Source organism: Pinus tabuliformis, chromosome 8, assembly GCF_031772625.1.
Source record: "Pinus tabuliformis cultivar Carrire ecotype Pingquan chromosome 8, CPIR1, whole genome shotgun sequence".
In the NCBI taxonomy this organism is placed as follows: Eukaryota; Viridiplantae; Streptophyta; class Pinopsida; order Pinales; family Pinaceae; genus Pinus; species Pinus tabuliformis.
Genome location: NC_142294.1, coordinates 1434897012 through 1434924973, shown reverse-complemented (window position 1 = coordinate 1434924973; position 27962 = coordinate 1434897012). Strand labels below are relative to the sequence as shown.

General features: G+C 39.8%; 1 protein-coding gene across 1 annotated transcript in view; it reads left to right on the top strand.

Moving 5' to 3' along the window:
* LOC149241067 (uncharacterized) overlaps positions 1–27962 on the top strand; it is a 190865-nt gene that overhangs the window by 52013 nt on the left and 110890 nt on the right. The window contains exon 3 of the mRNA XM_089370426.1: positions 19795–19963. Coding sequence (XP_089226552.1) covers positions 19795–19963 — 169 coding nt within the window. The remainder of the gene's footprint in view (positions 1–19794; positions 19964–27962) is intronic.

Here is a 27962-nt window from a genome sequence, read left to right as displayed (position 1 = left end):
AAAAGTATGGGCTGGCGGCTGACCCTCTTTCTTAGTCTTAGAGTATTACTCTTATCTGGTGTTTATATCTAAGTTGCACGAAACAGGGAAACGGGTACGAGTTTTCGAAACGGGCACGGGTACGATACATGACCCCCCCAAATTTTGGAAACGGGGAAACACACAATATATATATATATATATATATATATATATATATATCAGTGTTGATAATATCGGTATTGGGAAAATATCGGCGAGGGTCCGGAAAATATCTTATCGGAAATATCGGCGAAAATATCGGCAAATATCGGCAAGCATAAAAAATGCATAATATATTCATTTTTTTCAGATTTCTAAACATATAAAGCAATAACAACATGAACTAAACACATTGGCACATAAATATGAAGAAGGCATTGATATATATGATGTCAAATAGAAATGATACATCAAACTTCAAAGGCGATACCAAATCCTGCTGATCCCTGATAATTGTCCAATCAAGGACTCAAACAAAATAACATCACATATCCTGCTGATCCCTGATAGTGATAATTGTCCAATCAAGGACTCAAACAAAACAACATCACATATATAAAACTTTAAAAGTATTTCATCCTCATGAGTTATAAACTTATATGTAGCAAAAGTTGCAAAACAAATAAAACTAGCAGCTATCTATCTGAGACCATTGGCCTCTCCCTAGCAGCTTTCTTTCTGTCTTGTTCAGCAATTGCTTCACGAGCTTTTTGTATAACCTCTGCACTAGAAACCATACAAGGCATCACATCTGCATCATATGCAGAGAGTTTAGCCAGATGGTATTTCAATCGTGTAATCCCTCCTGACATCTTGGTCCCACACAAGTTGCATGATATATATGCCTGATTTGCCCCACCAACAGCCTCCCCATACTCCCAAAATGGGTCCAAGGCTTTTGGCATATTTGACATTTGTAGTGAACTAATTCAAACCTAGGGCACAAAAAAAACAAAAAATTGGCATTAAATGAGTATAACTATACAGTGCCCAGCAAACACTCAAGAAACTATTTTAATTTTTAAAGCAACATCTTCATGTTCAGAATTTAAACAACAAAAGCAAGCATAAAAAATGCATAATATATTCATTTTTTTCAGATTTTTAAACATATAAAGCAATAACAACATGAAATAAACACATTGGCACATAAATATGAAGAAAACACTGATATATATGATGTCAAATAGAAATGATATATCAAAGGCGATACCAAATCGTGCTAATCCCTGATAATTGTCCATTCAAGGACTCAAATGTGGAGAACCAATACAAAATAACATCACATATAATAATAAAAGTATCTCATCATCATGAGTTACATGTAGCATAACAAATAAAACTAGCAGCTATCTATCTACTGCCCTCTCCCCCTTTTACGGGAAAACATGATGGGCTGTTTGCCAGGCCTGCCCCTAGTAGTAGAAGGCCCTGACACTGCCTCTGCACCTAATGTCAAATAATGAGTGATAGGCATGGAGCTATGCTCTCCTATATCTATAGCAGATGGTGTTGATGCTGATGCTCCCGCAGTGTCCTCCTCCTCCTGCTCCTCCTCTAAGTGCTGCTGCTCCTCTGACTCCGAGTCCTCCTCTTGCTGCCCCTGCTCTAATGGATCATCTGCCACTGGCTCTAACCATGAAGGTGACTCCTCCAATATGGGCTCCTGAGACTCCACCCTCCACGGAGACAATACATCAATTTGTCTAAGGAAATGGCATCTGGATCCACTGGTGATTCTATTTGCCTCACTCGAAGTCGGATGTTGTAATGCACATACACCAAATCGTTGAGGCGTGCGAACTCCAACCTGTAAGAGTGTCAAAAAAAGTAATGAGTCTTGACTCTTGACTCTTGACACTTGAAGGTCATAAATTAAAAATTAAAAATTACAATAAGTGTAATTGCTCAACTGAAGGCTTGAGTTCAAAGTTATACCTGTTGTGCTTTTTGGCGTGTATTTTCTCAAATACACTCCAATTGCGCTCACACCCTGAAGAGCTACATGTTTGACTCAAGATTCGTATAGCCAAATTTTGCAAATTTGGTACCCTTGCACCATAGCTTCGCCACCAAAGGTCTACAACAAAATAATGAAATAAAAAATTCAAAAACTTAAAAGTTAAAAGTTAAAAGTTAAAACATAATTAAATTCAAATTTCTAATTTCTAATGAGTGATGACTTGTCACTTACGTGGCATGAAGAGGGCCCTTTCCTTAATGGCATCATCAAAGCCAAATAGGCCAACACAATCCTGATAACTCTGTATCTCGCGCTTGATTTTGCTACGAAGCTCAGAATCAGGTACCATCCTCTGAATACAGAAATGGAGCCCTTCCATCACCTCGCCATCAAAACGAAATTTGCATTTGTATGCAAATGCAGGGTTGAGGAAGAGTGCTGCTGCATGAATGGGTTGATGAAGCATCCCTGTCCACCGACTATCGATCACATCCCATAACATCATCTGCCTATTAAGGTCAGCAGAACCCTTGTCTGCATAATAGGAACGAATGGCCTCCTTGGCCCTATCCATGCCCTCATACAAATAAGGCATTGCAGGCTTCTCTCCATCCACCAATCTAAGAACCTTTACTATAGGTTCGCTAACTGCACATGCTTCTTGTACTCCACGCCAAAATGTCTCAGAGTACACCATTTTTTCAATGGCTCTCCCATCAGGTCTCCTGCTGTATCTACAAGCACGCCAATCATCAGACACAAACATTTGCTTCAACTCGAACTGACATCGAAGCAAAGACTGAAGAGTAATAAAGGTTGTGGCAAAACGTGTGATGGCAGGACGCCGCAACTCCTTGTTTCTAGTGAACCTCCTCATAAGGCTAAGAACAAAAGCATGGTTATAAATAAACTTGGGGATGCTCCTAGCCATATCAACTGCCTCCTTGATGAAGGAGAGTTTCCCCATATCCTCAAGCAACAAATCAAGACAATGCGCTGCACATGGAGTCCAGAACAATGTGGGATGCCTCTCCATAAGCATTCTGCCGGCAGACACATAATTAGCTGCATTGTCTGTTACGACTTGCACCACATTCTGCACACCAATCTCCTGAATGAACCCATCTAACAACTCACATATCGTTGCTACATCTTTGATATGTTCTGATGCATCCAACGATTTAATAAACATGGTACCTTTAGGACAATGTACCAAGAAATTTAGAAGGGTCCTACCCTTCCTATCTGTCCAACCATCAGACATCACTGTGCATCCAGTGACTTCCCATGTCTGTTTCAACTCCGCCAATCTAGAGTTGATGTCCTGTTTTTCTGCTTGAAGAATTGGCCCCCGCAACTCCTCATATGTGGCACTTTTGTACCCTGGGCCCACAACAGCAATAGCATCACACATTGGTTGCCAAAATGGATTGGTTTTTGTGATGCTGAGAAGTAAGTCGCTCCAAAAAATACACCTCCCCATGACTCTATCTGCTTCTTCCTTGTCCTTTTTTTTATAAAGCGATTTTATGCCAGGTTGTGCTCCAGCTCCTGTTCGTGGAACAAAAAATGATGACCTCGCATTCACACTAGCAGTAGCGCTAGCATGTGATGGTGTGCCAGTTGTGGAGCCCCTCCCACTAGGGCCAGTAGGGCCACTACCCTGAACATCAAAATCAGGAGAAGATATCCCAAAAGATCTACCTGCACGTTCAGCTTTGTTTCTTTCCGCCTCTTCCTTCTTTCTGTCCTTTTCTTCAATTGCCTCAAGAGCTTTTCGTATAAGCTTCGGACTAGAAACTTGACAAATGCCAACATCATGTCCAGTGAGTCTATCAAGATGGTATTTCAGTCGTGTAACCCCACCTGTCATCTTGTCCCCACACAATTTGCATGAAAGATATGCACGATTTGTCCCACCATCAGGGATCCCATACTCCCAAAATGGGTCCAAGTTTTTTGGCATATTTGTATTTTGTAGTGGGCTAACTCAAAAGGAAACCTACAGCACCAATTTTTTTTTGGAATTAGTAACTTAATAACTTAATAAGTAATACGAATTTACGAAATTCCATGGGTGCAGGTCTCAATATCAAATCCTCATTCTTCAAAGACAAATGGACTAAACTTTAACAAAGTTCTACAAGAAAAATCCAAAGGTCTTGAAAGAAAATTAAATTTTTAATAGCCTAGCTTTTAAAAATTAAAAGTGTAAGAGCAATAACAATCACAAGCAAGGATAAACATCATGCACCCTGCAGCAGAGTAATAAATATTAAATGTTGTACCTGTAAACCCTCCTATACAGATCTATACAGCCATGCAACGCTGCAATTTTACAGGTTCAGCCATATCTTTATACAGGTTTACAGGTATGCTAACTTTGGCAGCAGAGTAATATGCTACCTATACAGCATCTATTACTTTGATGTTGGTTACTTGTTGACCCTCAAAAGCAAAGGGATTAACTAAGGAGATAACACCTGGAAACATGATATGATAGTAAGGCAGCAGGCTATTGACAAAGGACATAGACATCTGAATTTGATATTAGTACTAGTTTTAAGTTAAAACTTTTAACTTTTGATTGACAAAGGAAAAACATGTAACGCTGCCACCCTCACAATATCTATTATCAACGCTACAATCTGCAATATCAATGCTACAATCTGCAATACCAAGTCATCACAAGGGACTCCATAATACATATTAACATTGGAGCATATGTTCAAGCAGGAGCATATATTTTAAGGTTGGGAAATTTGTATATATTAAATGTTGGAGGCTGGAGCAATGTCAAATATACACCGTTCCCCGCTCCATGTTGCCGCAGGTCAGTTTCATATTTATAACTACTTATGACAGTATTACGGCTTGAACACTATATTTCCTCATTGTTTTCCATTTATAATTAATACAGTTCAACTAAGAAGATAATCATGGAAGCATCATACGCTATGTAGAAAAGACATTAAAATGTGCATTGTTGATTATAACGGTGGGGCATTCGGCATTCACATAGATGATAGTAATAATAGCATACCTGTAAACCCTCCTTCGCAGCCAAAGTTCAAACCCTCCTTCGCACTGTTCGCAGTGTCTCCAGCTCTCACGAAAACGAAATGACGCATTGACGTGAAACAAAAACCAAAAACCCAATTTATAAAGGCTGCCGGCGATATTTACCATCGTCTCGCGCTATTTATGAAAATATCGCCGAAATCTCGCAAATATCGCGCGAAATTCAAAACAAGCAAATATCGCGATTTTTTCGGGGCGATATTTCGGCTCGCCGAAAATATCGCGATATTTGCGAATATCGCCGATATTTCGGCGATATTATCAACACTGATATATATATATATATATATATATATATATATATATATATATCTATATATATATATATATATATATATATATATAAGGACATTTAAGAAATATGTGCAATCATAAAACATATATGATACATTCTAATTTATTACATTATGATTAAATTGTCAATTGCCAATGCATAAACTATAAGTCTCTAAATTTACATCACATTTACTTGTGAATGATCACATAATGAAAATAGCAATATCTAAAATCAGCCACGAGAAATTTGTAATTTCTCGTCTCGTGCTTGATTGGGAGTCTCCTCCTACATAGTCGAATGACCTTAGTGCTCTTGATTAAATACAAGTTCCATGCCCTAGTACCCTATGTGCTCTTGATTATTGGGAGTCTCCCCTACATAGAGGGCTTGGTTCTCTTGATTAAATACAAGTTCCATACCCTAGTACATGACAAAATCCAATGGAAACATTGCAATCCCCCCAATCCTGAAATCCTGAAAAACAGATAAGTCTGCTGGATTTTGAGTGAGATCTAAAATTCTACTTTCTCCATATGAAATCCAATGAGGGCGAAACCACTCTCAAACATCCTGAGTCATTTCATGGTAATGTTAAAAATTTAAGTAAAATGATGAAAATGAAAAATAAAGGAGAATGTCACTTTTACTTTAAGAATTTAATATTACCATGCACTGCATATCAACATCAACACTAGGGCCATAGGCTTGAACATTAGGCTGCCCCACTCAAAAAATCCTATTTTTTATAACTTGAGAGGCATCTATAAGCATCCAAAAGATATTTTAGTTACCCAATAAAAAATTAGAAGCGAAAAAATAAAAAAAAATACAAGAAAAAGTCAAGTTAGAAGAGGAAACTCCATTGTACGGCCTGGAAACTCGTTTCCAGCCATACTGGTCACGTTTCCTCAAGAAACAGGCTAGTACGGCCGGAAACGAGTTTCCAGACCGTACAATATGAGTTTCCTCCTTTCCGTTTCGTTTCCGGCCAGAAATGGACCCTTATCCAACGTTTCCTGCAACTTTTAGGGCTATATTGATAAAATTCTCAAATTTTTGATATTTCAGGAGATCATTTTTTGAATGTTTGTGCTATGGAGGCTAGGATTGGCACGGTCCTAAGAGCAAAAGATGGTCAAGTGTTGTAACTCTTTAATATATATGAGACTTTCTAATAGTACTTGGATGAAATTTTCATGGTGCTAACCAATGAGGATAGACCATACCCCTAGTCATACTACATGATTCCCCAATAGGTGAGAGTGATTTCCTTGAGTGCTATTCTTGGAGTATATTACCAGCATAGATCCATCTTAAGTACGAATCTAACATGAGCTGAGAGGGATCAATTTTCTTCAAGTGCAAACTTTTTTAGAGTGCGAAATACAATGTGTTTATTTTCATTGTTTAAATTGTATTTTTGAATGCTAAATAGAGTATATATAGGACCAAATGAAAATTTTAACCATAAAAACTTATTTTTTTCTTCTATATATAGATATATATGAAGTTGATATCCAAGTAAATTAATTAACATAGATCTTCAAATAGTCTATTTTAATCTCTTATTAAAATATTTTTGAAAAGTATAAGATTTAAACATCTGATTCACACATTTTTTTCACTTCTAATTACTTTATAGCATATTTTTTTTTTTTCATTATAGCCGACATTCTTTTTCTATTTAGAACATAATTTTTATTTTTAACTCTATTTTAAAGGGGCACCGATGGACGGACCAAGTTACACATCCCCTCATACTGGGCTATAGAATGAGCCTCTCACCTCAACAAACACAATGGTCAATTGGTTTATGTAAGAATAGTTCTAGGTGTGCCTATGGGGCTTCCAATATATCCAAAGGTATGTGGAAGATTGAATTTGTATGTAGACTTTGTCTAATGCAATGTTACTTGCCAGCTACCAACAAAGGTGTACAAGGGTGTCTAACTAGGTGACTCCACTTGTTTTCACTATGTGAATGCTTCCCAACCACATCCTTTCCCACTAAACGAAAAATGGCTGTGTTTAAAGACATGGGAGCACATCTCTAGCTTGAAAAAAAGTTCTCTATAATTTGGGTGCATTCTGGCATAGGAAAGAGGTTTGATAGCACTTGTAGTGTACTTAATCAATAAAAGTGATAAATTATGAGCGATACGAGAAGAAATATGAACCGCAAGAAAGTAAAATAGGAGAAACAAGAATGTTGAACATGCAAAATAATAGCCCTTATATTGATAATCTAGAAAGACAACAATGTTTGTGGGCCTCTTTGAGGGGCAACCTCTAAATGAGGAAAGCTTCAAAGCTATGAAAATAGTCAACAAAACATTAGACAACCTTCTATCTGTATAAATAGATTTTTACTAGCCTTATTCAAAGAAGATGGCTTCATACATTAATTGACTAACTCTTAGGTCTCCTAGAGTAGGAAGGTTAGGGTAGGGCCCTAACATGTGCCGACATGGTAAAGTGTAACTCATATAATAATTGGTCTGTGAAGGTGGGATACTTCTAGAGAAGTGCACCCTCTTTTAATGCTAGTGTAACCCCTGAACAATGCTCACTGCTAAGAATATTCTAGTGGGGTGCCATCTTAGGGAATGCGTAACTGCTAAAACAAATGCTAACAAGTCTGCCAATGTAACTCATGCAATAAAGGTTCTGTTGCTGACATATATGACATCCTAATCTCGGAAATAAATCATTGCCATTTGACTCCCTAAAAATAGCTTAGTAGCAAAGCCTCATATTATCTTTTTTTTTGCTAAAGCAAGAGTCGTACCTTCGTTGTCATTAAATCGGAGAAATATTTACATAGAATACAACTATCCGCAAAGAATCATGGATAAAAGTCAAAACTACTTTCTTAGAAAAACAAGGGTTTCGAGTTAAGTGTGACAACTCCGACCCCTACCCACAAAACTACATCACCCTTAAGAGCAAAAAGTATCAAGGCCACAAAATCAACCCATCAAATCCAGAAGGGGGAGAAAGCCTTTAATGTCCACCATTATAACTCTTTGCCACAACCAACGACAGAGGAGGACCACACAGTGCAAAGACTCCCGCCAATTACTCGAATGGACCCACCACTGAGTGCGCGAATTCCTGACTGTCGATCCTCCCCACTTGATCCAACGGTAGAGGCGAATATCACGCAGCCAAGAAGCCCGCCTATAAACCTTATGGCCCCATTGACATGCCCGATGAAACCTAGCCGTGGATCTGCCATGCTTGATCCGACAGCTAAGGAACATATCGCACCGAGCAACAGTACTGCTGGTTAACGTGCGATACGGGCGGAAAACAAAACCACCCCTCGGCCACGTGTAGAACGATGAGTGGGATCGCTCCCAAAACTGATAAACCACTTCCCACCCGAGAGGCCCCCGATACACCAGAAACCACTCTGCGGGCGGATTTGCAACCTTCTCCAGCGAATCAGGAATATTCTGGTCACCAGTAGATTCCATATTCCAACAGCGACCGCCCTGTCTCTTATAACCTTGTGTGAGCTTAAGCGATGAACAACCCCTCCCCTCCATCCAACTCCTCGGGCAACAGAAACCTCCGAGCAACTTAAGAAAGAACTCCAAATGATAAAGCTTGCAACTCATAACTAAACAAAATTAATTGGTCAGAGCTTCCATGGTCTTAGTACGATATACCATCATCTCCTCGTCAGCTTGGGTGTCGCACTGCTCCATGAGACCATCCGGAGGCAACCCATGCCCACCCATCGCTACCCTGTTTATGGTGTACTTCACTCCTTGATTAGCCAATAAATCAGCCAGTTTGTTGGCTTGCCTTCGCACATGGTTAAAACTAACCGTGCGTAAGCCTCTGAGGTGGAGCTGGATCCTTTGAAAGACCTGGATCAGTCTCTAGTGATTTGAAACCTTCTACGGCTCCGAGCCCCAGCTAATTTTTTTGACTGTGTTGATAATTAACTCTGAGTCAGCTTCAATAATTACATTTTGCCAATTATCCTGCACCAGGAGTTCTAAGCACTGCTCCATAGCCATGGATTCAGCCATGTTATTTGTGGCTCTGCCTAAATGGCTATGGAAGATGGAAAGGATATTACCAGTATCATCCCTTAACACCCCTCCAAAGCCCGCAGTGCCCGGGTTGCCTTTAGAAGCCCCGTCAATGTTATATTTCAGAAAGCCCTGAGGGGGAGGATGCCAGTAGTCCTGCTCAGTATCCAATATCCTAACCTTTCTGTTCATGCCTTGCGGAATAAGCCCCTGCAAGCCCAAGTGTCTTAGAATCCTCATATCAACATCTGAGGGTGGATTCTTAGGGGGATTTCGCACAATGGTGCTCACTGTCTCCTTAAGTTGTGTCAAGGTCTGCTCAAAAAGACATTGGAAGGGCCTTTTTTCACCTTTGAAAATTCTCTTATTCCTTTCTTTCCAGACATTCCAAATAATGAAGCTGGGCATAAGAGCCCAAGTTGAACCAAGAATTTCATTATCTGAGTAATTTCGTCTCCAGTTGATTAGGGTGTTGAAGATGCACCCTCTATCCTTGTCACTCTTTTGGAAGATGTTGGTGAAAGAATTCCACAGTCTAGAGGTGAAAATATAGTTATTGAGTAGATGTTCCATGGTTTCTTCTTGGGCCTCACAGAGCCGGCATCTGGAGGGCCCCAGAACACCCCTTTTCCTTATGTTGTCCCAAGTCATAATTTTCTTATGATAAACAAGCCACATAAAGAGTTTAATCTTCATCCAGCCTTGGTGCCTCCATAGATTCTGCCATGTTCTATCCAGATTAAGAGAATCTAGCTCAAGGAGTTTGCGTTTTGCCTCCTTAAGTTTAAAGGTGCCCTCATTATTGTTGCCCCACCTCAACTGGTCTTGCCCCCTATCACTAGAATCTTCCTTTGTTCCAATATCTGCATGAGAGCCTCTACTTTGGCTTTCAAGGGGTTATCTTCCCTGTAAATCATGTTCCTCCATTTTCTCCATTTGCCTGCATTATTGTTTTGGTCCCAAAAATCTTTGACCTTTGATAACCCTATGATATCTGTCTCTCTCTTGAGGTCCACAAATTCCTCTTTTAGCAGGATTGGTTCTTGTTGCCATCTATCTTCCCAAAAGAGTGCCAGATCCCCTTCTCTGATTTCCCAGAAGCTGTTCTTTTGAACTAAGTCTCTATTCTCCCAGGCCTTATTCCAGCTATAAGAGCCCTTTATATTTCTAGACATCCTTATATGATCGTTGATATCCCAAGTGTTGGCATATTTTTCTGTCCAGATACTAGCCCATTGGGCCTTTTGTTCTTTGACCCATCTCCACCATAATTTAGCTCCTAAAGCCCTGCTCAGAACCTCTGGATCATCTAAGCCCAGGCCCCCTTGATCTTTGGGTTTGCAAATCTTTTCCCAAGCAACTAAGGCCCATTTCCTTTTTCTCTCCCCCTTACCCCAGAGGAAGTCTCTTTGAATGGTTCTGAAGTGTTGTAAGACTCCTTTTGGAGCTGGGAGTGCAGAAAGCATAAAAACTGGGATAGCTTGGAGAACAGCCTTTGTAAGCACCATCCTGCCAGCCAAGTTTAACGATCTGATGGTCCAATTCCTGATTTTATCCTGCATCTTATTAATCACTGGTTCCCATATGCTCTTATGAAGAGGTTTGGTAGTTAGTGGGACTCCCAAATATTTTGAAGGAAGAGAATCTCTTTGAAAGCCTAGAATTTTGGATATATTCCTTTGAATGGCTATATTAGTATTAAAGAAAAAGATTTTAGATTTGAAAAGATTAACCTCCATACTTGTGGCCATGCTAAAGTCAATTAGAAGTTGTTTGTAAGCTAAAGCTTCTTTGACTGTAGGAACTCCCTGCAGCATGGTATCATCTACAAATTGTTGATGAGTCAAAGTCTGTCCATTCTCAGAAAGTTGGAGACCCTTGATTTTGTCGTCTTCTTTTGCCTGCTTAATCGATCTACCAAGTCCTTCCATCATGAGTATAAAGAGAAAGGGAGAGAATGGATCTCCTTGTCTTAGGCCTCTTGAGGGAAGAAAAATCTCGGAGGGAGAGCCATTCACCAAAATTGAAAAGCTAGAAGAAGTTACCAAAGCCATGACCCATCTAACCCAATTATGATCAAACCCAAAAGCAATAAGAACCCTCCTGATATAGGTCCAGTTCAACTTATCATAGGCTTTAGCTAGATCCAGCTGCATGATCATTCCAACCTTCCTGTTACTAGTCAGAGAGTGCACCACCTCCTGTGCTTGAATGATGTTATTAAGAATTTGCCTACCTTCCACATAGCCAGATTTCTCCACAGAAACAAGAGTGGGGAGAAGAGGTTTGAGTCTGTTGGCAACAATCTTGGATATAATCTTGTAAACCACATTGCATAATGCTATGGGTCTAAACTTATCAGGCGTTAGGGCATTATCTTGTTTGGGGATCAGAGAAATGAAGGAGGTGTTGAGTGCCTTCAGAATAGTTTTATTCCTCCTGGAATCCTCAACTACATTCAAAATATCTTGTTTCACAATATTCCAGCAGGGTTTAAAGAAATCCACATTAAAACCATCAGGACCCGGCGCTTTACCATTCTGCATTTCTTTGAGGACTTCACTGATTGCCTCTTCAGTTACAGGCCTGTTGAGGTTGAAATTATCCTCTTTGGACACAAGTCTTGGTATATGTCTAGTTAGATCCTTAATGTAAGGTTCTCTGTTTGAAATGGTTTCCTTCGCAATCCCACTGAAGTGTCGAACTAATACAACGTCTATTTCTTCGTGGGTGCTGAGAAGTTGCCCTCCCTCATCTTTAATCGAGGAGATTCTATTATGAGCTCGGTTTGCCAAGGTTGACCTGTGGAAAAATTTGGTGTTTCGTTCCCCTTCTTTTAACCATTGCACTCTAGACTTTTGTCTCCAAAATATTTCCTCTTGTTTACATAAGTTCTCCCAATCATGCTGAAGTTTGGTGGCTCTGTCATTGCTGTCTTTATCAAAGCCATCCTTGATAAGGGCTTGGTTGAGTATCTGCAGTTTGTTTTCAACCGCTTTTTTCCTTCAAAAATGTTGCCAAATTCATTCTTGTTCCAATCTTTTAGCCTAAGCTTGATATGTTTTAGTCTTTTGTGAAGAAGGAACATGCTTGTACCCTGAATATGCAAATCTTCAGACCACCAGCTTGAAATGTTGCTGGTAAAATCTGGATGGGTGAGCTAGATATTCTCAAATCTAAACGGTCTATTCCTAGGAGTACCAATGCCCCTGATCTCCAGTTGGATTGGCCAGTGATCGGATCCTCCAAAGGGGAGAATCCTTGCTTCCATTCCTTTATCAATGAGTATAAGGTCCTCTGAGATGATAAATCTATCTAGCTTTGAGGCAACAAGAGACCCTCCTCCTCTTCTATTGTTCCAAGTAAAGAGACCATTACATGAATCCATGTCAACCAGCTTCATAGTGTCCATAAAAGATTGAAAAGCTAAGGCATCTTTGGATAGAGTTCTGGTGCCCCCTTTTTTCTCCGATAATGATTTGATCATATTAAAGTCCCCCCCCAAAATCCACGGTATCTCAACATATCTCGCTCTGAGATCCATAAGAGAATCTAGAAATCTAAGTTTGTCGTCCATTCTCTGAGGGCCATACACATTCGTGACCATATAGATCTCCCTATCCCCCACAGGTTGAATGACCACTGATAAATAATTCCTGGAGGCCTCAGCATCTATGATACCTATCTTCAGGGGGTTCCAAAGAGTAAGAATGCCACCTGCAGTGTTTTCTGCCTTGACTTCCAGAAACTCAAAACGATTGAGCCATTTACTATAAAGTTCTTTTATTTTCTGAATAGAACATTTAGTTTCCTGGATAAAGATGATATCCGGAGCTTCCTGTTTCATTCTGTTACTAAGTAATATTTGCTTCCTTTTACTACCTAGACCCTTGATATTCCAAGAAGTAAACTTCATCATTAAAGATTTGTGAAAGAGTAACTAGTTAGGTCTTTCATCTTACCTGAATCTATCATTAGCTTTCCACACTCCATCAGCAACTCATTCTATTTTTTCCTTCCTCTTTTCTTTCCTGGGCATTGAGGTGTTAATCCTGGTGTATTTTTTATAGATTTCACCCCTTCTTTACCTTGGTTTGCTGTGGTATCTTGCCTTTCCACCCCTTTAGTCTGGGTTTTCCATAAGTACAACCGCTGTACTCTTGCGAACTCTTCTTGAGGTAGCGAATCTAACCCTCCCATGGTACCCTGTTTCAAGAACCCTTCCAAATCTAGGTGCTTTCTGTCCAGAATCTCCTGAAGTTCGTGATCCTCCATTTCCATCTTGCTTTGGGTCATTTCCTGGTCCATATCTAGTTCTGCATCGCTCATCATGGCCTCTTTCTGTATATTGTTGTTCTTAGTTTGGTCTTTGTTCTCCTCTGTCTCCTTGTCCTCTGGACTTCCCTCCATTCCCTGATCTACTTTTATCATCTCTTCTTCTTCCTTGAGAACTTGGAACCTATTCAGCGTAACCTGAGACCCTTCTGCTTGATGTTGCTTAAGTCCCCTTTTGCCCCCTTTTCCTCTGTGGCTCACTTTTTGAAAGCTTTCCGTATCTTTCATTGTGTGTGGCTCACTTTTTGAAAGCTTTCCGTATCTTTCATTGTGGAGGCTTTGCTCTTAATCTCCATTTTACTAAGAGGGCAATCTCTGAATAGGTGTCCATGCTCATGGCATCTGCGACATCTAAAGGGAATATGTTCATAATCTACTGTTTGCACCCATTCTTCATCAAAAACTTCTAGGATCAACTCATCTGGTAGAGCTCCAGAGAGATCCATTTCCACACAGATTCGAGCAAAGGAAGTATATTTTCCACTTCTCGTGGCTTCAGAAGATTTGACGAAACGTCCTAATTTATTACCTATGGCTGTTAACGATTCTGTTTGCCAGTAATCAAGAGGAAGGGAGTAAAGTCTTACCCAAACCGGCACTGATGTAAAAGTCTCTCGCTCCGGGACAAAGTTCATCATCCAAGGCCTCATATAGAGACCAGCAGCTGCATAGCAGTGGGGCCCTCCTTCAAACACTCTGTCTTTATCCTCAATGTTAGTGAAGACCACAGTAAAGAATCCTTTTGACCCCAGATGTAGGTCAATGCCCCCTTTTGGTTTCCAATGGTACTTAATCCATGTCTGTAAAGCCTTTTCAGTGGGCCATACTCCCATGAATTTACAAATGATAGCATAAGTTTGCATGTGTTCCCTGTGTGCCTGCAGCGTAGGATCATTCAGGACTACTCTGGGTGTAACCTCAGTTCTAGGCTTACAAGGTCCTTTTTATGCCTTGGTTTTTGCTCCCTTTTCCTTGTCGTTTTCTTCCTTCTCTTTTGTGCTTTTATTCTCTCGATCTTTGATCCCCTCCTGCTCTTCTTCCCTGCACTCTTTACCTTCGTCTGAAAGTCCTCTGACTTCTTCCATGGGCTTCTTGCCTCGGCTGGCAACAACCTGCTTGTAGGAGGGAGTGGAACTCCCTCCTCCATGCCCTGCCATGGAGTTCGACGCCTGCCTAGCCGTTCTTTGCGCTCCCCACAGCTCCCCCTAGAAAAACATATTCACAATATGAGGAATGAATCACAAAGCCTCATATTATCATATTCTACACTAGGGGGCATTTTCAAAGGTAATATAGGCTGATTGAGTGCACAGTGTTGTTAGTTTTTGTAGCGTCGGATGTGTTCTAGCCACGAAATTTGGTGGAGAGGTTAGAATATGTAACGAATAAAATATATATTAATAATGTAAAATAATATAAATGATAATAAGCATAAATAACTATTAGTTAATTAGTAATTAGGTTGAAGAGGCATGTCTAAATGAGACATGACTCTTCATGAAGAGACACTTGATTGATATATAAGCAAGCCTCTAGTTCTCATTGTAAATCATTCATTCTTATTCTTATTCATATTTAATATAATATTTATATCCTCAATGGATAACTTCATATTCCAAGTCTTCTGGAGTAATTAATTTATAGGAGGAACTTTGTTCGCTTCATTTGGTATCAAAGCAGTTTGGTCCTCTAGAGCTCGTTCTCGGATCCAGGTCCTTGGCTATCAAAATTCGTCAACCTTGTTGCTGTACAATTGAAGCATTTTGCTCAGAATTTGGGAGTTTCTCCTTTTCTCCGGTTTTTTAGCCCTTTGGCCATAAAAAAAGATTAACCAAAAACAAAATACAAATAAATAAATTAAAAAAAAGAAGAAGAAAAAGTAAAAAAGAAATAAAAAGTAACATTATTACGGTTTAAAAAAAGATATACAAAGGCGAAATTCAAAAGTCGGGAAGTGCGACATTCAAGCCAAAAGAGGTGGATATATAGTATATATATTGATTTAATATAAATTTTATATATACTTAAAAGGATTATTAAAAAAAAGAAAAGAAAAGAAACAAGACAAGTTATTAAAGGTGTTAAAAACAAAAAAACACCTGGTAGAAGCCCGTGGTTTTAAAAACAACCCATGGTATTTTAAAAGTAAAAGAAAAAACGAAACGGATACAAAATCTCATACCAAGTGATATTTAAAACTTTTTACGTGGAGAAGCCTGTGGTTTTAAAAACAACCCATGGTAATTGCCCATGGTATTTATACCAAGTGATATTTAAAACTTTTTAAGTGGAGAAGCCTGTGGTTTTAAAAACAACCCATGGTATTTTAAGAAGTTAAAAAAAAAAAAAACGAGTACATTTTACTTTTTACGTGGAGAACATTTTAACGGAGGTTTTAAAAACAACCCATGGTAATAGCCCATGGTATTTTAACATCGTGACTGTGTCATATGAAAAGACGTGACCTTTATATTTATTAAGTGGGTTGACATTAAAAATTTATCATGGAAGTAATTAAGCATATAAAAAAAAGGGGACCAATTTATTATTAAAAAAAAGAAGTGAAACTATTATTATTATAAGATAATAAAGTTATTTTGAAAAGGGGTCTTAATATAAAGAAATATATACATATATAGAGGGCAACAATATAAAGGAGTACTTTTTCTAATAAAAGGGTATTCAAGTTTTTAACAATCCACATTAAAGGAGAATATTTGGAAAATATATATAGGAAAAAAGATTTATTAAAAAAAAAGAAAAAAAAAGAGTAATTTAAAAAAATATTTAATATTCAAGAAGCAAAAATGGAGTCTAATACAAAAATGAAGGCCATAAGATTCCCATAAACTTTACTCAGAGACGGTAAAGCGTTATTTAACATTAAAAGAACTCTCGCAGGAAAAGATGTTATTATTTCTATTTCTCCACCAGAAGATGCAAATTATATAACACATAAAATCTCAAAAAAACTAGTGATTCCAGAGTCAAATATAATTGAAAAATTAGACTTTTTTCGCAATAAAATATATGCCATAGCCAATTTACAGTTAAACATTGAAGATTATACATTTGTATCACAATTCTCAGTTCAGACCCTATGGAACAATCAAGGTGACATTATTTTGGGTTTACCTTGGATGGAAACTCTAGGTTCCTTTATTCTAAATACAAAGAAGTAGTTTTTAACATTTTCTTACAAGAAGAAGAAAATAACGCTGCAAGATTTTACACTAAAACCAAATTCAGTAACACCAGAAGATATCTCAGATATTTCAAAAGTAATGTCTCAAGAAAGTAAAAAGGTATTACAAAATATGCAAAAAGAAATTGACAAAATCACTATTGACAAAAATGAAGAAGTTTCTCGACTTAAAAACCATAGTGAAAAATTATTGATGCAAATTAAAAAACTTAAGAAGGATAAGAAGTCATTAGAAAACAATGTACAACAACTTATCGAGAAGGAAGCATTAAATATAGGAATTCAAGTTGATGACAAAATAACAAATACTGATCCAGTGAATGTCACAACTCAGGAAGAAGACAAGCAAGTTGAAGAAAAGACGCGCTTGGATGTTGCAAGTCAGATGATAAATATCCCCAGTGAATGTTCCATAACCAACTCAACAATATCTTCGCCAAAAGAAAATGTAAAAATTGACACATGCCCAATAAGGGAAAATCAAACCAGAAAAGTTCCCTATCGACATCCGAATCATGAGAGTAGACAAATCAACCATGCTACGTATCGGTACCATTCAGACCAGAAACAACAAACTGATGTTCCATATAATAGTGATGTAACCTCAATCCAGTCTTATGCTGACAAGTCATTACAAAATTCCAGTGATCAGAATACTATACAGAAGATTAATATGGGATGGTCTGATCCCTTCTCAGTGTGACAATTCTGTTTGTCACTAAGAAGATCATATCAGCTTATATCGACGAAGATGACTGTTCCAAGACAGAAAGACGTTCGAAACTGAAAAAGAGATCAAGCCTTTTGTCATCGACAAGCTTTGAAGACAAAGCTTTTTGAGGAAGGAGGCAATGTAATGAATAAAATATATATTAATAATGTAAAATAATATAAATGATAATAAGCATAAATAACTATTAGTTAATTAGTAATTAGGTTGAAGAGGCATGTCTAAATGAGACACGACTCTTCATGAAGAGACACTTGCTTGATATATAAGCAAGCCTCTCGTTCTCATTGTAAATCATTCATTCTTATTCTTATTCGTATTTAATATAATATTTATATCCTCAATGGATAACTTCATATTCCAAGTCTTCTAGAGTAATTAATTTATAGAAGGAACTTTGTTCACTTCAGAATACATGAGATTTCCAAAACCCAAAAATCGTTTTTGGAAATTTCACGTAAAGATGACTTAATTAGATTATTAACCTATTTTTTAATGTTTCCTAAGTCTAAACTTAGGAACACTGGTTAATTAATCATAATAAATTAAGTCAAGGTGAGAATTCTCTAGAAACTCACATGATCGATCCAAAAATGATTTGAGCCATCGATTAAGATTTAATCTTGGCCATTGAAGTCCCAACAGGAAGATATAAGAAGGGATCGACGTGGTGATGGAGAATACACCAGTGCAGATATTCAATTGCCCAGGCAGTTCAATTTTCTCAGTAGCAGAGACTCAACAGAGGATATATAGAGCCAGAGGGTGAGTAGTAGGTGGCAAAGGAGGTCAGCAGCGTTTCCGGAGAAAGTATTCTAGTTCCGGGAGAGGCAGTGAGAGGGAGTGCGAAATTCCTAGAAGGTCTGTGAAAGCACCGCGCAGGGGTTGACGCAAAAGGATCTGCATGTGGCTAGGGAGGCAGTTTTGGGCACAAAAAATAGTTGTGGGGTGAGGGAAAATTCATAGAATAATTTTTGCCAGTATTCTCTTAGATTAGATCTCCAGTAGAGCATCTAAATTATTGTACTCAGATTTGCAGCTGAAAAATAATAATAAAACTCTCATCTGTGGCACCGGTTTTCCCAAGTTGGGTTTTTCCGGGGATAATTGTCCAAAAAAAACTGTGTGTGTTAGAATTTCTCAGTTTCTAGTATTTTATTTTCTGCAGTATTTTTATGGTGAAAATTGCGGTAGTGATTTATTCATTGTTTGCCGTAGCAAATACATTGGATAATTAAATTTACAGTTAGGAGAATGATTTCCAGTTACTGCAATAGATGAAATTTTCACAAGTTTTGCGTGATAAGATTTGCTGTTAAGTCTGCTAGTCTGGGTGCGTTTTCCAAGGTGAAATACAGATTTGCTGTACCTGCATCTTTCCTGATGTCCAAACAGCAAATATGGGGATGAATTTGGCCTCGAAAGACATGCCTAAATGCTGCTGGAAATGCTCATATAATTATGGAAAAATTAGGCTCGCTGGTTACTGCTGTAGCTGCCTCAGAATGGTTATCTAGTGCTGTCCAAAAATGTCAAGATAGGCTGAAAGATGCTTTTGAAACTGCAGGCAAAATCTGCCTTAAACTGTGTGCTAGAATGTGCTGACTTTGTGGTCTGATAGGTGATCTGAAATGCTGGAAAGGAAGTGTTAGATATTCCTCAAAATCTACAAATGCCTTGACCTGACCTCTATGGCATCAAAAGGGTTCCCACATTAAATCTGTTGTTGGAGCAAATTTACTGTTAACAAAACTACATGATTTTGACTGTTCTGAAATTAATTTGTGGCCAGTATTAGTTCTGATTGCTTTTTACCTGAATCATCTTTGTGCTGATTTATCATTTTACTTGTCACGTTTGCGACTTTCCTGAAATGGGTTATAGTATATACATTTTCATTGTTAATAGAGTGATCTCTGTGCTTCGATCAATTTGCCTGGGACTTATTCACATTGATAGCCAAATTTACAAGGAAGGTTTAAATGTGTACAAGAAGTGATAGCAATAATTCCATTTGACCCTGATGTTTTAATTTGATTTAATTAAATAATGTACTCTATTTTGGTATTATTTCTAAAGTAGTTGAAGAGAAACGTTTACAGAAATGTTCTTTACTCTTTTTGTCTTTGTTCACAGGGCTGAGCTAGGTAACATTGATTGGGATGACCTAGGGTTTGGAATAAAAAAAACTGATTATATGTACATCATGAAATGTGGCCAAGATGGAGTATTTTCTGGAGGAGACCTTTTCCCTTTTGGAAATATTGAACTAAGCCCGTCAGCTGGCGTCTTGAATTATGGACAGGTTTGTGGAGCTCTGTTTTATTTATTTTGCATAACATATTTTATTTTGGGCATTAAAATTGTTTCCTAACATTATCCTTTTTCCTGTTTCAAACCCAACAATTCATGCCTGTAATTTTTGTTCAAACGTATCTTGAACTTTAGAAGGTTATTTTCAAATTTGACCAATACAGTTTGCAAGGTTTCGCTTGAACAAGCACATCAGAACTTTGCATATGGTCATTGTTTGGTGTATATGCAATGACCCATTTAAAATGAAGTGGCTTCTGTTTCTCAAGTGCCACCCTTCAGCAGTGTTGCACACATCGCGATCGGGATTTAATCGGCGCCGGGAAAAAAGCGGAAAAAATCGTTAAAATCGGGAAAAAATCGGAAAAAAGCGGGAAAAAATCGTTTGGCACAAAAATATTCATTTTTTTTTCATTTTTTTTCAATTTTTTTAATATCTAAACCATCTACAACATAAAATAAATACATTGACACATAAATATGATAAAAAAACTAATATATAAGATGTTTAATATCATTTCTAGCGCTAAAATCACACATAACATTGAATCATGTCCTGAATAGTAAGTCCTGAGTCCCAAGTCCAACTCAGCCTCAAAATATCAACAAAAAATATGATAATGTATCTCATCATGTCATAATGTCATATACAATAAAATGAAAGTCTAATCCTATTGATTTCCTCTGCCCCTCTTGCGAGAAAATGGCACAGCTTTCTCTTTCCCTCTAGATGTAGAAGCTGGTGCCTGTGCTGGTGGAAATGGCAGTGGAGTCTGACGTGCTCTAGAAGCTGAAGAACTAGAAGTAGGAGCTATAGGAGGTAGACCACGTCCTCTATTGGTGGCAGGGGTAGGCTGGGCGGATGGTGTCACCTCGAAACATTACAATCTCCCAATCCTAAAATCCTGAAAAACTGATAAGTCTGCTGGATTTTAAATGAAATCTAAAATTCTACTTTCTCCATATGAAATCCAATGAGGCTGGAACCACTCTCAAACATCCTGAGTCATTTCATGGTAATGTTAAAAATTTAAGTAAAAGGATGAAAATGAAGATTAAGGAGAATGTCACTTTTACTTTAAGAATTTAACATTACCATGAATAGCATATCCATACTAGGGCATAGACTTGATCATTAAGTTGCCCCACTCAAAAATTATTTGTTTCTTTCAAAAAAATTGCATGAAAAAACCCAAAAAAAGTTATAAAACTATGTTGTCCCAAGCCCCCACGATTTTTTTCTTAAAAATCGCGATTTTTTCGATAAAAATCGGTATAAAAAAAAAGTGGCGATTTTTACGAATAAAAATCGCGATTTGATCGGGCAGAGGAAAAAATCGCGATTTTCCGATAAAATCGCGATTTTAACAACACTGCCCTTCAGTGAGTGGGCTAAACCTATCTGGTTGGATCATATGGGAATGCCTATTAGTGGATGGGAAATGTGCAGATATGTTGGAAACTACTGAGCTGTATTCAATATCCATCTTAGTATCCTTTGCAGGCCAAGATCATTGATATTCTATTTCCTAGTACAAAGGTTTTCTTTATGATATTTTACTATCCAGTGTTGAGGTAATATTGTGAGTTGCTTCACTTCGAGCAGAGTATTCTCAGTTGTCAATTGGGTCTAGTCTGAGTGGCCGAGAGGAAAGTTGTTATCATTCAAAACCCAGGTTCAAATCCCACTGTGACATGTCAACTCTTTGTGAGCCAACTGTTGATTGAGGCTCTTCGTGGGCTAATTCTTGATTGAGGCTGGCAAGGTACCACAATCACATCCTTGCCTATGTGATGGAGGGTGGGAGCTTGGCAATATGGACAGAAAAAAGCAGAATGGATCTTCCTGAGCTGCTAATTCCTGGCTCATTAACCTCTTACTTGTAGCTTCTATGTGGCTGCAGTCAGAAGAGGCCAGACAAATTTCCAATACTAAGTCAGTCAGACAGTGTGGAATCTAAATCACCCAACCCATGCATGGTAGGAATCTTATCACCAAATTCATTTCGGGTTTGAGTGTTAGCAGTGTTATTTGGGAGCGGGAGCGACATTTTCAAAAGCTCCCGGTTTGGGAGCGAATCCCGGAGCGATTTTTATATAATATATATATATTTTTTATATTTTGATACATATATGTCAACATAAACATGTAGAAGATGAATTAGATATAAAAAACATAAAAAAACATAGATTGATCATTGAACCATATAACATCAATCATCTAGAAGTTATAATCTTTATCAACCACGTCCACAAGTTAGTGACATACATATTACAACATATTGAGTCTCGTGAATCATGATTCATCAATCTTAAAGTTTCAACTTCAAGCTTTCAAAATTGAAAATTCAATATATAACATTTATCATCATTGATCACCAAAGTTGTACTTTTTTCCGAAGAAAGAGAATTCATAATTTCCATTAAAAGAAATTACATGCTGTTGATGCCATTGGCATATGCTGTAGTGTGGTTTTCACCACTGTTCAAAAAAAAACAAAATTACATCAAAGTGCCCACAGAGATACGGTGGATCTGTATCCCTCAGAGAAAGGTGCAATGTCTCAAAATTACAAAAAAGCAGGTCTGTAAAGTATAACCGCTATACATATGCAAAAGGAAATAAAATAACTGTGCTGAGTCTGTTATATACAATATATATCAATGCAGAGCCAAAATTTAGATGGGTGCATTGTCACCCTGTGGGAGGCCATCCATATATGGGCGATGGAAAAATCTGTGCATCCCTTCCGGCTTGTGTTCCTCGATCAGCCAATCTCCTAGAGGACGATCCGCCGCTTCTTTCGAGAGTCGGTCAGCAGTTGAATTTCTTTCCCTGAAAATGTGAGAAACAGTGATCTGGTCAAAATGTGTTTTGAAAAAAACAATTTCTTCCAAGATATGTTTCAATGAATATGCATGACAGATGGATTTGTTGTTAACCCAATCAATCACAATCTTAGAGTCCCCAAAAATTTGTAGATGCCGGCAGTTTTTGGACAATGCAAAATAGAGGAGATGTCTCAGTGTAATTAGTTCAGCATGGTTGTTTGTGCCAGGGCCAAGTCCCATTCTCAGGTGAAAATAGTGTGAGTCTGATAGATGAAATAGAATGCCCCCCCCACATCCTTGTCTCGGAGCTGCCCCATCAAAGTATGCCCACGGTATATTCTTGTTTATGATTTCTGGTGTAATATTCCTGGGGGTGATCTGTTTATTTTCAAAGGGGATCTCCGAATATGCCGCACAAATGGAAGGTGGAAGAAGGTTCCAGTTTGTAATACAATCCTCAAAAATGATTGCATTCCGTCGATTCCAGATGTGCCAGGACACCAATAGCGGTAAGTTCCTGGACTTGCCTGAAGCCACTGCGTTCCACCACAGCTCCCAAGCCGTTGGTATATCATCCCCCTGCCAAGCTGTATTGATATTGAGAGCCTGAGTGACCTGGTTCCATATATCCTTTGTGACTTCGCAGGTAAGAAATAGATGTGGAGTTGTTTCTTCCTCTTTCCTGCAGAGGACACACCAAGTCGGTCCAGCAAATGTTCTTTTCCTGAGATTGGATCCAGTGGGTAATTTATCTGCAAGGATGTTCCACATGAGAAGACGAGTTCTTGGTTGAGCTTGAAGGTGCCAGAGAGCTGTCCACCAGCTTTTATGCAGGTCGGGGTTCTTTGCCTCAATCAGTTTATAGTAGCCTATCTTCGGCGCATAGTTACCAGATTTGGCAACCGCCCAAATAAGCTCATCCTCATCCTCTTTTAGCCTGACATGTGATTCTGTTAAAGCTTGAATGTAGTCTTTCCAGTTTAAGTGCCATTCATCTGTCAGTTGCCACTGTCGATCTGTTATCCATGCCTGGGTGAAGATGGAAGAGTGTTGCTGATCTCCAATCTGCGCTAGATATTTAATGCCTCTGTTATTAAGATATCGAACCAGCCCCTCCGGCAGAATGTGCGCATTTCCAGAACCGGGCCAAGGGTCTAAGCCTATGCGGACTTGTGATCCATTTCCAATACGCCACAAAAGATTGTCTCGAATAAGAGGCATGGCATTAAGGATGGCCTTCCAGATCGCAGATATGCCTTGTCGGTTCCAATGAGGTCTACGGATCCAATCAATGATATTTGAGGGCCAAATATACTTCTGATGAATGACTTCCGCCCAGAGACTGTGCTGTTTGAGTAGAGACCAGCCTTGCTTGGCAGTTAACGCTTGTGCAAATTCCGAGAGAGCTTTAAGTCCCCACCCACAAGGCAAATATCTTCCCTTTCTTGTTCCCATTCCATAGGAATCTGTTGCATATTTGTTGGATTTTTTGGAGGATGCCCTTTGGGATCCATGTGAGGGACATCCAGTACACTGGGGTAGCCTCAAGGACAGATTTGATCAGCAGAAGTCTACCTGCTTTAGATAGAAGACGATGTTGCCAGCAATTTATTCTTTTTTCAATTTTGTTGATGATCCAAGACCAGTGCTCGATTTTGTACCCATCCGGCCTTAGTCTAAAGCCAAGGTATTTGAATCCATCCAGCAGATTGATTTCCAAGAAGGGGAAATGCTGTGACGCCAGTAGAGATTCCTGGTTTGTGCACCCCGCCGTTGACCTGGTAGATTTCTCCCTGTTGATCACCATGCCCGTAGCCTTACAAAAGAGTTGAAGAATATCATTTAGAGCAATGGAGTCCCGGACACTTCCATTCAAGAAAATTAGAATGTCATCGACAAACAGTAGATGAGTAAGATAGTACTGCTCAGTGATTTTAAGTCCACTGAAGTCTCCATTTCTTTTTGCAGATGCTATGAGTCTGCTGAGCCCCTCCATGACAATAAGAAAGAGGAGAGGGGAGAGAGGGCACCCTTGTCTGATTCCTCTGCTGATGTTGAAGCGAGTGGAGGCCGAGCCATTTATGAGGATAGCATATGAGACAGATGATATGCAACCCATAATCCAGTTAATGAGAATGTGGGGGAAACCCAGATGTGTGAGTATCATCTTCAAATAGAGCCAGTTTACCTTGTCAAAGGCCTTAGCAAGGTCGATCTTCAGGGATATGCCTTTGAGGTTCTTCTGCTTGATGGAATGTAAGGCTTCCTGGGCAGTGCCTATGGCCTCTTGGATGTGGCGATTTTGGAGGAAGGCAAATTGTTCAGCTGAGATATGTGCGGACAGAATAGGCTTTATGCGATTTGCAATAATTTTAGCGATGATTTTGTATAGGCAATTACATAATGAAATGGGACGGAAGTCATTAAAGGATGAAGGGTCATCGGTTTTGGGTATCAGGGCAATGAGGGTGTAGTTCATAGGGGGGTGGATGTGCCCAGTGATCCGGCTCTCCTCAATGACCTCCAATAAGTCCTCGCCCAACATATCATAGAAAGCAAGATAAAACTCCACTGGCCATCCATCCGGCCCCGGACTCTTATCCTTCTTGAACCATTTGAGGGTGCTTTCCAACTCCTGAATGGTGACTGGTTGAATGAGATCTTCAATATCCTCTTGACCCACAAATCTAGGAAAATGACCTGCAAGATTGATGATGTCCGGTAGATTGATGTCATTCGGAGCAGTGAATTGTTGCTTAAAATGTGATACTCCCAATTTGGCAAGTTGTTGATGCGTGGATGCCCATCCATCTGGTTCAACTGGCAATTTCCAGATAGTGTTTGCTGCCTTTCTGCCATTGGCAAGATTATGGAAGTATTTGGTATTACTGTCGCCAGCTTTGAGCCAAATGGCTCTGCTTTTGAGCCTCCAGAGCTCCTCCTTTTCTTGTAGTATCTTTGTTTTTTGTCCAAGCAGCTGGTTCAGTATTGATTTCGAGGCATCAGTAAGGTAGCCTGTCCCTTTTTCGTCTGTCAATAGGGCTATCTGTGCTTCAGTGTCATTTAGCAACTGTGCATCGCTGTGACGCTTTCTCCTCGCCCAGGTCTCAGTTAGTTTTTTTAACTGATTTAGCCTATCACAAAAATCCGCTGCCTTCCTCTGCTCTCTCAGGGGAGGTTGAGATGCCCAAAAATCCGAGACCATATTAATGAAATCCGGCTCTTTAAGATATCCAGCGAAAAATTTGAAAGGGGAACGGGGCTTTATTTTTTTATCGCTGACCTGTAGAAGAATCGGATGGTGATCAGAGAGACCACCAGTGCTGACCCATTGTCGATATAGGGGAAACAAAGGGATCAGATCTTCATGCATCATAAATCTGTCTAAACGCCTCCCCAGAGCTGCGTCACCAGTACGCTGATTGTGCCAAGTTGGGAGCTTCTTGTTCATGGGAATATCCACTAGTCTGTGTGCGTCAATTAACATATTCATTTGGTCCGCAATAGGGTCAGACTGAGCATGATGTCCCCAGGATTCTCCAACCCCCAGGGAGAAATTGAAGTCGCCCCCCAGAACTGTGTGCTGAGTAATGAGATTGCCATTCAGAAAGTCCTGCCAAAATGATAGCCTATTCTGGTTGGGTCCATATATGTTGATAATCCTGATAGGGAAACCCAAATCGCCCATGTGGATGTCCATACCCAGGAAACCCCTGCCCCCCCATATGGAGAGGGGCCTGCATTTTCTTGGATTTATGCCGATGGCCAGGCCACCTGAACGGCCACAAGCATCCAATCCATGGAATATCCAGCCCGGTTGAAGAGCCTGTAGGCTTCGCACAGCCACCTCAGATGTGCATAAGGTTTCCTGTAGGAATAATATATCACATCTTGATTCATACAAAAGTCTTTTCAGAGCCAATCGTTTTTTGGGGTTGGCTAATCCCCTGCAGTTATAGGAGAGCCAGATCATGGGGAACCACAAGTCAGGGGCGCAATTGCTCTAAGTGCCCGTTCAATGGTATACTGTCGCCCCTGGGCGACATCAGCAACAACATTTTGAATGGCTGAGTTGATTTGAGATGGTCTACCCCTTTTTGGTTTGCGGTGACGACCAGGGGATGGTCCCAGACCAAGCATCCTGGATCGAGCCCGGGGTCTGAGATGGTAGGGGTGTGAACCGGAGCCGACCGGGGAGGATGAGGGTTCGGGGAGGCCCAGCTCCATTTTGTGAGAGGAGGGTGTGGTGGAGAAGGTGGGAGGAGGGGGTGCAATGGTGCAGGGGATGGAGGGAAAGGGATCATGATCAGTATGAGGGGACCGCAAAGATGAATGCATAACAGAATGCAAGACATCAGTAAAATTTTGAGAACTGATAGGGACAGAGACATTACCCGGGTGAGATGTAGCAGTCTCCGCGGTCTTTGAACGAGTGCGCGGCGGGGCTGGTGTAGATGAAGCCTTTTTTCTGGCATTCTTCTTGGCGCCATCAGTAGCCTGCTCTGTAGGAGTCTCATGTTGCGTCGGCTCCCCGTCCTTAGGAAGATTAACTCCTTTGTCTTGTTCCACTGAGGGCTGCTGTCTGGGGCCTTTGGTATCCTCGGAAGTCACCCCCGAATTCAGTGGGCAGTCCTTGTAGAGATGCCCAATTTTATGGCATCTGCGACAACGGAAAGGTACTCCCTCGTAGTCCAACAGCTGCTTGCGCGAGAAATGTCTGTGATGCAGGGTGATTTTCTCCTCCAAACCCGGCCTGGTGTCAAGGTAGACGAGGATGCGTGCCAAAGTCATAATTCCAGTTTTCTCATAGGATTTGTCATGCTCCAAATAAGTGCCGAGAGTATCGCCGATTCTCTTGAATACATACGGGTTCCAAAATTGCATGGGCAATCCAGGAAGACGGACCCATATGGGTCCAGCTCCCAATTGTTCACGCTCCGGGTCGAAGAGGGGATCCCAGCGCTTTAGTAGGACCGGAGCCATCTCGATATGCCAGTATTGGGAGAGAATCCATTGGGTGTATTCAGGCCTGTGGAAGTGCAAAGCGAACCAGCCCCTCGCGAGTACCCTGATATCCGGTAGTTCTTTGAGTAGAGTGCCCCAAATCTCCTCAGCCCATAGCTTGAGTCTTTCCACAGTGTAGGTGCGGCCCCGGACCC